Source organism: Orycteropus afer, unplaced genomic scaffold, assembly GCF_000298275.1.
Source record: "Orycteropus afer afer isolate SDZICR_OR568_19922 unplaced genomic scaffold, OryAfe1.0 scaffold00051, whole genome shotgun sequence".
In the NCBI taxonomy this organism is placed as follows: Eukaryota; Metazoa; Chordata; class Mammalia; order Tubulidentata; family Orycteropodidae; genus Orycteropus; species Orycteropus afer.
Window position 1 is genome coordinate 8,003,040 of NW_006921638.1, and position 12,463 is coordinate 8,015,502.

Consider the following 12,463-nt stretch of genomic DNA (forward strand, 5'->3'; position numbering starts at 1 on the left):
AAAAAAAAAAAAAAAGCCTTAACTTCTTTCTTGGTAGGGAGAAAAGAAAGTCAAAATGCCCTAGATGAAGAATTCAAATAATGTAGATAGAGAGCCTATCTCCTTAACTTCTCAGTCCAAAGTTTTAAAAGCCAGAGGAAAAGTTAAATAGGAAAGGGAGAACATTGTTTCTTTAATTAATTCCTGCCTTTCTTGGTTGTCACCGCATTGGCACAATTATCCCTTTATAAGTAATTAAAATGGGACCTGATTTCTCATCTTCTTGTTTTCTGTGGATTTACAGGATCTTCTAAGAGCCCAGTTTTGTCTTATTTGGAGCTGGGTGGAGCTTTAGTTGCACAGAATTTGCCCTTGATTTATAGGATAAACTGACCTCACTGACATTTAAAGGAAGCCCCTGTTCATGGGAAAGTGTGAGATCAGCAGAAATGGGGGCTCACAGGGGGATCTCAATTTCTTAAGATAACTTCAGGCTTGTGCCCAACGACTGCCTTTTGTCTGGGAAGGCAAGGAGAGACAGGCAGCTGTGCACCCCAACAAGATTTCCTGATGCAAATGGGAAGACATTCTAATTCTTGGGTGGTGGTGGTGGTGGTAAAGGCAGAATAGTGGGGGAAAAAAAGACAGAGTTGAAAAGAAAACTTTTCTTCCCTTGGGATTCCTACAATCAGAACAAATATCAGCTGAGAAGGTATTGGGTTATGGAGAGGAGCAACTCTTAATTCCAGATATTGTTGATGCTGAGTGCAAGCTTTAAACAACTTTCTTTCTTTTTTACATATTTGCGAATATAATGCTCTTTACAAGATGATCATTTCTTCCAAGCACTGTGTCAGATGGAAGTGTTTAAATCAAGTTACAATGGCTTTGTCACACTTTGCTCCATCACCCATAGACACCAAATGCATTCCTCATAGTTTCAACAATCTTCTGTTTAAAATTACACTTGGTCACAAAAAAGATGCCAGGGATTCAGTGTGCACAACTGTCAGTGTTGTGCTAACACTTCACACCATGTACATTTCTTTGCTTCTCCATTAAGAACAGAAAGGACAACGGATAGTTTTTCTCCTTTTCTAAACAAGACTTCATTCTACTTTCAGTTTCCTAGCCTTTTATCTTCTCTATTTCTTGTACTAAAAACCAAACGAGAAAAGCCGTGTACCCTTGGCACTGCCATTTGTGGGGTTTAGTGATAACTGTAAAATTTCTTTTCTGAGTCATATGCATTAACCATACACTGACAGTCTGTTATGCATGCTCTAGGCAGAGAGCGAGGCAGGCATACTTTGCGTGTGTGTTGTAGGCATCATCTAGCTACTTGTTTGCAAATGATCTGAGGGCCTTTTGTTCTATCTATTGACACAAATACCAGATCCTGAAAGCAGTGAGCATTTTTTCTGAAAGTCGCTGTATACCAGGGCAGACACTCTTAGGCCAGCCGGCCCAAGTCTCAGATTTTTGTCAATCCTCACTTGGCCCTGGGTTGGCACTGAAGAGAGGAATATGGCGCATCCAGCCTCACAGTCCTTTCCCCGACTTGGGAAAATTTGGGAAATCTCTTAGGTTTCTTCCACTCCTTTTCCTAGGGGAGTGAGGAGAGGAGGAGGAGGCAATCAAAGGCCGGTTGAAAAAGAAAATAATGTCCCCGCAGGCGTGGGTGAAGGCTTGGCGAGGCCTACTGTGGTGCGAGTAAAGATAGACCCAGGCCCAGAGCTGGAAGCAGAGTTTGCCACCGCTAGGCCCAGCGCCCCCAGGAGTTCGAGGGCAAGGGGCTGACCCGAGGTCGGAGCCCTCGTGCTCTCAGTCTGCCGGTTCGGGTCCTGTCTGTGGTAGGAGACTGGGCCTTCAGTGTGACGTCTTCTCCTCCTCCCCAGGAGTGAGCGACAGCTCCCCCTATCACAGCCCCAAGGTGGAGGAGTGGAGCAGCTTGGGCCGCAACAACTTTCCTGCTGCCGCGCCGCACGCGGTGAACGGGCTGGAGAAGGGAGCCTTGGAGCAGGAAGCCAAGTACGGTCAGGTGAGGAGGCTTGGGTCGGGCCGGGTAGGAAGGAGAGCTTTCTGCCCGCAGCTCGGGCTGCGGTGGCGGCTGGGTTAGGGCGATGGAGGCCTCAGGCGCAATTTGAGCCTTTGCCGAGGGGACCGGGGCCGACCACCCGTCGCTGCCCGGAGAAGAGGAATTGGGGCTTCGATCAAAGCCCTGACCTTTGAGGCGGAGCTGGGGTGTCTGCCCTCCCCTGCAGGCGCGCCGAGGCCTCGTCTCGGCGCACGTGGGCCTTGGCGCTGCCGCTCCGCGAGGCTGGAGCGGCCTCGGGAAGTACCTCCAGGCCAGTTTGGCTTCAGGAGGAGGGGGAGTCCGTGTCTGAAGGCCCTTCGCCCTTAACCTGGCCTGGATTTAGTGGAGATGCGAAAGGCAGGGCCGAGCGGCCTTGGCCTCTCAAGCCAGCGCCGGCGGGAAGCGGCCTCCACCCCTCGCCCTGAGTTTGGGGCCCTGCAGGGACCGCGGGCTGCCAGGTCCTCACGATCTGACATTTCCGTGACCGAGGCTCTCAGCAAACGAACAATCGTGGCGTGTCCTGAGATTTGGGGAAGAGGGGAAACTAGATATACTTAATACAGTTACCATTTCCCGATTAAAGGTCACATCATAATCTCCCAAGGGAGGTTAGTGAGAAAACCTCAAATTATACGGACTGTCTGTGGACCGTTTAATATTTCTTTCCCTCTGTCCCTCCCTCAACTTTCCAAAACAAAAATTAAAACACCCATTTTTTTAACCCCTGAGAAAGGCTAAGCAGCCACCACCACAAATGCCCAAGAATTTTGAGTCTAAATTCACCGCTAACTCGGAGTCAGGAGTTCCAAACTTTTAAAAGAGAAAGAAAAAGATATTAAGGCATACTGCGGTTACCTTGAGCAGAGCTGAGTCGTTTTGCAAATTTCTTAACTCTAAATCCCAATTCCAAAGTCTCGATATGCCCAGTTTCTGTTTTACTATTTTGAAATCTTTAAACTTTTAATGCTTTCTTAATCGTTAAAACCACCTTTTTAAATTAAAAGAAATTTGCTACTTTTATTCACTTGTAAAAAGAAATTCAACTGGTGATTTTCTCTAACAAACACCATCTCCACTCCTTCCGTCCCTTATTTTATTAAAACAGAATCACAATACAGCTAGTAGCTCTTCCAAGGCATATTTCTCATCACAAAAACACAGCAGAAAGCAGAGTGCCTTTCCTAAGACTTTTTCTACTGAAAAGAATGCCAGTGAGACATGATAAGGATGTGTATCATTTTAACAAAATATTGGGTGTTCTGGGGGAATAAGCAGTATGGTACAATGGTTATGAGCTCCAATCCCCTGGCACCATGGTTTCTTAAGTAAGTTATTTAACCCTTTAAAGAGTTAAATTCTTCATCTGTAAAGAGACAAAGTAATAGTTCCAACCTCAAGAGATGTTGTGAGGATTCAATGACATAATGCAACCATGTGGCACACAATAAGCATTCATTAAATATTATCTGTGTTTATAAATGGCAGGGAGTTCTGGTAGCTTAGTGCCTAAGGCACTTGACTGCTAATCAGAAGGCTGGCGGTTCAAACCCACCAGCCACTCCTCGGGAGGAAGGTGGGGCAATCTACTTCCATAGTGATACTGCCTCAGCAACCCAAGGAGGGGTCGCTATGAGTCGGTCCGACTGGACGGCACATAACAACAACAACATAAATGGCAGAGATAGCTTTTAAAAACAAGATATTTTTTATCAGACTATTCTTTGCCGAGAGATCTCACAGTAAAAGTGTCAAGGCATTTTGTTACAAACAATAGAGTCTATCTAAAGCATTCAGCATAATAGCAAGCATTTATTAGTTTTACAGTAATTTTTATTAGGTCATCATTTCTTAGAATAACATTGTGAAGGATAGTTGAAAACTAGTCTGAATTCCCACATGTAGCTGATAAGCTCAGTTTGTAAAAGCAGTTTCACAACCCAAAAATATTTTATAGTTTTTTTTCATTTTTACTCCTTTGAATTATAGACCTAGGTTTTAAACTTTGTTTAGAAATGGTTACATATTCACTTCAAACCTAATTGATAACACATTTAAAATTTATATTTAAAATATTTAAAATAATTGACTCTATATTCATGAAAATTTGATTATCTTTTATATACTGAACTCAAATCACTAAATTCCTGGATTTATAAAATTAATTCAGAGAAATAAGTACTCAAATATTGCTCTAAGCACTTAAGAAAGAAAACAATTTTTCCCCCCCAAAGGAAAAGATGGGTTATAGCAAACTCAACTGTGGAAAAATTCTTAATTGTAGTGTGCAAATTTTATGCATTGATAAGCATTAAGAGAATTCAAAGGATATAAGTTTCCAAAACACCAGAAGATTTCTAATCACAGTGCAAATCAATGGGTGCTCTATCCTAATGGTCTAAACGGTGCTTAGTGCTGAAGATGTGCTAATAAGTAGCCACATAAACTGTCATTTTTGCGAGCAATTTTGGCATTTAAACATTGATTTCCTTGAGGGTGAACTTTTACATTAATATTTGTTCATAGACAAACATGCAAAGGGTAGGTGTGTTATATATGTATTTACATTTCTCTTACCAATATTTAGAGGCAGTGTTATTTGTCAAACATTTTCAGTATATTCCAACGAAAATGTAAACTTACATATAACATGTTTTTTTCATTTGGACTATGAACAAACTTTGAGGGCCTTTGGTTAAAAAAAAAAAGAAAAAAATTTCAATTTTTTGCATGTATTTTCAGTTTTTATTAAAGAGTGCAGTATTATATAATACCAGTTTCATTTTAGTATATAAAGGAGGAAATTAAGACTTCAGAGCCATAGGGCTTAGAACATACTATGTCCCAGAGACATTTGTAAAATTACCAAAGGGGGTGAATTGACAATTGATTATAGGTACAACTGATTACTGTAATCTGGATTTTCTATTTTCAGCTTAAACTATAAAGAAAAGATGTCTGATTCTTTGTAACTAGAACATTTTAGTTGGAGGGAGTCTTATCTTTGGTTTGTAAAACTTAGGAAGATTCAAACTTATCATAAACATTAATATTACACTGTAATTCATATTTTATAGTGTCACTAGAAATTCAAATTGTCTACCTTTGAGAATAGAGAGAAAATAATCTTTATTTTGAATTTTTTCCCTCCCCCATTCAATATTGAGGTAGAAATCTCTAATCTTATCTAATTCTGAATGACAACAATGTTCTCTGGTTCTTAATGTCTGGTTCTCTTCTGTTTAAAACCTAAAATACCTATGAACACAATCATACAGCAAAAGAACATCATATAGAGAAACCTAGGGGTTGGGCTATATCTGTTGCCTCCTTTTTAAAAAAATAGTTTATAAATAATCATGTCATTCTTGAACTGTTTTCTACAGGTTGGCATACTTAGAAAAAATGCATTGCATATCTGGTGCTCTAATCTGAGTGTTTGCTTTATAAGATTTGAGTATCTTCATTTTTGGATAGTATATGTTAACTCAAACAGCAAGTGTAATTTAGCATTTAGCTATGAATTTATATGTCAGAAATGGATAATAGTCTGTAAAGACGAATCTAAGATAATATAAGTGTAATGTTAAACAAATTGTGAAAATAGTTGAATATGGAGACAAAAATTAATCTGAAACCCTGATGGAGCATTGTGTTAGAAAGGACAATAGTATTTCACAATCATGAATGCAATTTTCTAATGTATTATTTAAAAAAAAATAGCCTGTTCATAGAGACACATTGATCTCACAAACATATAAATGGAGTTGTGGTGAATTTTTTTCATAACAGGTAAAGTTAATAATTTGGCAGTAAGTTCTTTATAATATTACAGAATATCAAATCTTAAGCAAATGCTAATAGTCATAAATAAAAAAATTAAAAGTCATAGTGTTATTCATTCTGAAAAACATCCTTTGACTTGGTTAACTTTTAACCAGTAGTGTTTTAAGACAAAATTAATGATTATGTTTCATTAAAAAAAAATGAAAAGGCAATTACAATTTTTTGTGTCATATCAATTTTAATATAGTTTTGAAATATAAAATTTAGAAACAAAATTTAAATAGCAGCTGTTTTTTCCTTAGAGACATTTGATCTGCAATGTGATAACTATGCATAATTAAGATCTTTCTGGATGAATGTTGAAACCATGTTTGCAACCGTCATTTCATTTTGTCAGATTTGTTTTACCAAGTCATTGCATAATAAATTAAGAAAGGAAGAATGCCAGTCAGAAAAATGATTTCACAAAAGAGGAGAGAAAATAATGTTTATTTTCAGACTGAAGTCTTTTTCTTGCTTATGATTATCTAGGTGGAAATTCCAGGTGAAACACATCTCTATTTGTGGCTAAATCTACTTTATTATTATAAAGCCAAGTGAATGTGTTTTATCGGAAGGGAAGGGCCATGTAAGACTGATGAATAGGTGAAAGATTGTAGATAGAGGACTAGACACTGTAATTTGCTTGTTTTTCAAGAGAGAAAATGTTGAGCAGACAATTCCCAGAATTTGAAGAACAGTCCATAACCTCTGTCAGACAGTTGTCATAGCAGTTTCTTTTCATGGTCACAAGTGTTATACTAATCCATTTCAATTTTCTCTAGTGGGAATAAATGGAGCAACCATAAATCAAATGATGAAATGCCTAGGTTAGAACTTTTATTTACTTTTTCCAACAGCTTTATTTATTTTGCTTACTTAAAATGTAATGCGTATTCTGTGAGAAAGGGTGCCTAGTTTTGTTTTTTAAAGATGGAATATCACATCTTCTTCTGTAACAAACCCGCACTAACTTAAGGTTACCAGTGCTTATGAAACACCTCTGATGTGTCCTGTCTCATGGGGAGGTCATTGTTGTTGTTGTATGCCATCTACTTGATTCCAAGATGATTAAGGCAAATCCCTGTCCTCACACAATTTACAACCTAGCCCTCTGCCAAAACAGCTTCTCCACATAGCCACTCAAATATACATTTTTAACATTTTAGAACAAGTCAAATGAAGATGCCCACCTTCATTCATTCTTGTGATAACCTCAACTAGAAATACATTCCATCTTAAGTATTTTCCCAATTTCCTTTAACGTCAGTGGGATGAAATCTGTCTTTTTCTAAAAATAGTTCAACAAAGAAAGTACCTTATACCAGGTATGCAATCTGGTCTATTTTACTTTGTATTAGTGAATCTTGTTCTCAAAATTAGGTAGAAGATAGTTTGCTTCAGGAAGGAATTTTGAACAGTTCTTTAGAGCAAAGAAAACTCATAGGCTGTAATTTTGGAAGATCCCCATGAAACAGGGGTTGATGGATTGAGCCCTTATTTATGGAATCTTTAGGTAAAGTAATTTTCAAAAATGAGATTTCCATTACATGCCCATTGCTGGGGTTTCATTTGGAAAATTTGCTTACTCTTCCCTGGGGATTCCATATGTTGGTTGATTTATAAATCATATTTACAATCTAATTAAATAGAGTAATTTAGCATGTTTGCCCCCACTATATTTACGGTGTACGTTTGGTAGTCTACACTCAGCCTAACTAGCCTTTCAGATTAATTATATGCCCTTCACTGAAAACATTAAGCAGATTTGGGAAGTTTAAGTCATGTACTCTTTTACTGGAAAAGGATAAACAAATCAGTGCTACCTGTAGTTGTTTTCCTTTGTGGTGGAAAATTTTACTCGTTCAGTGATTGCTTCATAAATAATAATTACTTTACCCAGTAGAGATTTATATCTTTTAGTAATGCCATGTTTCAAAATTAATAGTGAGAAATTGATGTGTTTATTGAGTTCCCAGAATGAATGGATAGTGAAGGTGGCAGGAGGCAGGTACATTTAAAGAACATTTGTTCTTTCATCTTGCTTATGCAATTTCCCCAAATTTCTACATCTGAACTTTAAAAGTAAAAACAAAATTAAGACAGATATGCTCCCCCCGCCCCCCCGCAAATCTAGGTCATAACTTAACCTGAGGAAAAGCCAAGAGCTATTTGTATATTGTTTTACGTTAAAGATGTGTATCTTTTTTTTTTTTTCCTCTTTAAGCAAGTATTTTAATCTCTGCTTGCCTTTTCCTACAAGATGAGGAAGTCAACTCTCCCTCTGAGTTTCCCCTCCTCTCTTCCCTTTTTGCATTGCAGAGGGAACTGTATTACTGAAATGATCACAAATACTTTGTGGATCTTAGAGAACATTGAAATATTGAATACTAATAGAAATTATAACATAAAAACAAGTTTGGATCATTAAGTATGAGAAATTGGGCAAATAGGGAGAAAGTATTTTTAATCCTTGACAATTGAATGTAGTCATGAAATAAAGGTACCTGAAGTTAATACAGGCCTAAATCCAGTGTCCTGCCTCTCCCTAAATTCCAGGAGCTTTATCTAAGATGAGAGTCCAGTTCAGTTTGGTTTCTTGGAGGGCTATATTCTAGGGGTAACAACTCTGTGCAAAAGAAGTAGGTCCTTGTAAGGGGACTGTGGACACTGACAAACAATAGCTGCAGAGCCCTACATACAGGGAGCATATGAGAGAGCAGGGGCACGGTCCCCTGGCAAGGGAGGAAGAAGAGGACAGGGACGATAAGAAAGCAGGAATTTCGGAGAAAACTGTAATTTTGATTGATAGAAAAATAATACAGAGAGAAAAGAATGGGTAGGAAAAATTAAGTTGTGATGAAAAATAGAACTCGCCAACAGATTATCTCTGCTAACTAGAACATTGCTTTTGTCATGTATAGTGTTAGATAAAATGCTGAGCAAAGCTTTTCATATTTAAAGTAATTCTAACGTCCCCATTTTCTTATTCTCCTTATTTTATTGTTCTTGGTGTACACTGGTGTCAATCCTGTTTAATGCTAGAACAGAAGAGGCCAAATACAGATTGGACACCTTTTCATTGCTAAATTGATTCCTTTCCAAACTAGTTTCTCACAGGTTATTTGGAAAACCTTAGATAAAAATGATAAGAACTATAATCTCTATGTAATGCTAGATTTTTTCCTGCATTTTGATAGCTTTCTATCTTGATAATCACCTCCTGAGATCCTTAAAAGTGTGTTTCCTTTGAGAAGGAATGAGCCATTCTCAAAAAAATTTTTTTTTTTTTCAGAAGTTGAGATACAGAATGAGAATCTAACAATGAGAATCAAGTTCTAGAAGTGGAACTAATATTTTTTCAGGTGTTATCTCAAAAGATGTTCTAATCTCAGATTAAATTGTGTTTATCCTTTAATTGTCCAATTGTCCAAGAAAAGCAGAGTTATTGCTACATAGGACCCTGCATCAGACATGGGTGACAAATTCTTTCAACACATGGCCACTGACTTGCTAATTGGCCTTGGGTAAATGGTTAAATCATTTGTCTACATTCTTGTGTATAAAAAGAGGACAAGATTTCATTTGTATTCAAAAGTGATATGCAATGGTTAAAAAATAGAGCATAATCCTTTGGGACCCTTGAAATACATTTTAATTTCAATTGAATATTATGTTGTTACTCATTAAAATTATCTTACAATTATTATAAACTCAATAATTTATAATGAGCTATAATTCATTAATCCTTATTATTTGCTAAAATGTGTTAGATATTTCTTGGTGCCTGGGACATAAGGCATACTCAAGAAACCTTTGTTTCCTTCTCCCGTCCCCATTCTTCAAAGTACAGGCACTTTGACAAACAGAAAGTCATGAGGTGTGTGTTCTTACAGACTAAGGACATAAGGCTTTCTACTTTTATTCTTATTTTGACAGAAAGCCATAAATACTTAAATCACACCCATGTATTTATTTTGTAACCTACTTATCTACTCTAAATTGAGAAAATAGTTTTTAAGACTCCACTATTGCATTCTCCTAGATGTGGGAGTGAAAATAGTAACCAAATGAATGAAATGAGAAAACACTTTGTATATTGCAATTGAATTAGAAAAGTAATTATAACATACTCTGATGTATTTAACTTTAAGGACTGCATTGCTTTTCATGACAATGATTCTATTATTAAGGTCCTGTGTTCACAGGAAATACAATGATATGTTAGTTCATTCATATCACCAGAAAAGAAGACTTATTCTTTATTCCTGACTAATGTTGAAACTGAGGGGAAAAAAATTAACACTCGAAGAAGGGTGCCGAGTATTCCTGCCAGAACCAGGATTACAACTCAGGGTTTTTGGTGTTGTTAATAGTAACAGTACCAACAATAATTTATTGAGTGCCAAGAGAGCACTGGTTTCTAAGGAAGCTTGCCTGACAGAGCTGCTACATTTTGTTTACAAACTAAGATTTTACATTTTAATTTTTTTTCAAGAGGTTTATTCATGTGGCCTTTCAAAATTCCCACCAAAGATCCCAAAGACTTTGCAGCAAAATTTCCAATTTCAAAATCTTGCTTATGCAATTCTTTTATATTTGGATAGACAGTTTCCTTTCTGATAAAACAGCTCTGCAAAAATATACCCAATCTTTATCAAAAGCCCTTATAAAACAAACTGCATGGGTTGGCATGTCCTTTGCTCAATAGGCGTTTTCAACATGATGTTTTAAAATACTGCCCACGTTTTATTTAACAGAAGTCATGCTCCCTTCTTTACTGGAAATGAGGGAGCTCTGGTAACATAGCGTCTAAGGCATTTAACTGCTAACCAAAAGGCTAGTGGTTCAAACCCACCAGCCATTCCTTGGATGGAAGGTTGGGCAATCTACTTCCCTAGTGATATCTCCTCAGAAACCCAAGGAAGGGTAGCTGTGAGTTGAAATAGACTAGAGGGCAGTGAGGGTTTTTTTTTTTTTTTTTTTTTTTAATTTTTATTTGGTTACTGAAAATGAAAGCTACAACCAAGCCCTTCACAAATGCCTCAGCAAAGGAGCCAAACAAAAGTGAAGGATGGGGAAGTTGACAAAGGCAATGCGGGTAGGAAGCTGGACAGATTCTAAGAGTGTTTAATCATCATTCATTCTTTCCTCACCCTGCAGCTCTTTCCTGTAGTTCCAAACAGCAAAAGCAAATACTGTGAATTTTCTGGTTGTAATCTCCTCAAAACCTTTATGGAAAGAATAATATCTTGCCTTTTGACATGTTTGTTTAGATAGCAAGATTATGAGTCACATCTGACTCATAGCGACCCCTCTGGGTTTCCGAGGCGGTGTCACTACGGAAGTGGATTGCCCAACCTTCCTTCCAAGGAGTGCCTGGTGGGTTTGAACCGCCAGCCTTCTTGTTAGCAGTCCAAATGCCTTAGGCACCACACCACCAGAGCTCCCCCTTCAGAATATAGTTAAGGTCAGGTACAAAAAAAGTCAGAATATGGTGAGCTTACTCAGAACCTACACTCTGCTTCTTTCTAAGAACCTGTGAAATGTCAACTACTATGATGCGATGATTTTTACCTCTTCTCTTTCCCTACTCCTCTCAGGCACCAAATGGCCTCCCAGCTGTGAGCAGTTTTGTGTCAGCATCCAGCATGGCTCCTTACCCTACCCCGGCCCAAGTGTCGCCTTATATGACCTACAGCGCTGCTCCTTCTGGCTATGTTGCTGGACATGGGTGGCAACATGCCAGCGGCACCCCGCTTTCCCCACACAACTGTGACATTCCCGCATCGCTGGCGTTCAAGGGAATGCAGGCAGCCAGAGAAGGTAGTCACTCTGTCGCTGCCTCTGCGCTCTGATGGGAAATTCCGTCTCCAGCGGCTTTACCCGGGTCTCTCTCTCTCAGCACATCCTCCCCTTCCTCCCAGGTCTCAGACCCCATCCCTCCTACCCCCCAACCCTCCTGCCTCGAGAGCTGGCTTTACGGACTCACATCCTTTGTGCTGATGACACTTAAATATTTCTTGCCATAACTTCTCTCTCACAGAAATACTGACCTTACTTCAGGATTTTAAAACAAAAGCAACGTTAAGGATTGAAAGAGACTTTTGGGTTGGCCACACACTGTTTTAAGTAGTGAAGAAACCTGCACCCCTCAAAGGGCTTAAAGAACTTTTAAAAACTCGTCTTTGGTAAAACCACACATGTATATTTATTCTAAATCAACCTGAACTTTTGAAATGTGCAATTGTTGAGATTTTGCAAAATCAATAAAGGAAAATACATATAGAAAAAAGTTATGCTACACCCTCTAATCAAATACCATAACCAAGTAAGCCTTAATTCATCATTAGGAAACCAATCAATAACTGACTTGTTTGATCCTTTGTTTATTTCTAAGAGGTGACTTATTTTGTTGCAAAGTATGTGTAGAACCCAAGCAATATCTGAACTTAGCTCCTTCTGGCCTTTTGACTTGGTTCCAAATACAATAATGTTTATATTTTCTATTAATTTGTAAATATGGACTCTGAATGGCATATGTGTTTTCATTCCATGGGATATCCTCTCCCACCCCAGATATAT

General features: G+C 38.1%; 1 protein-coding gene across 1 annotated transcript in view; it reads left to right on the plus strand.

Moving 5' to 3' along the window:
* PAX9 (paired box 9) overlaps positions 1-11,736 on the plus strand; it is a 24,816-nt gene extending 13,080 nt beyond the window's left edge. The window contains exon 6 of the mRNA XM_042780653.1: positions 11,482-11,736. Within this exon, the coding sequence (XP_042636587.1) occupies positions 11,482-11,736 (255 nt within the window). The remainder of the gene's footprint in view (positions 1-11,481) is intronic.
* The last annotated feature ends 727 nt before the right edge of the window (positions 11,737-12,463 follow it).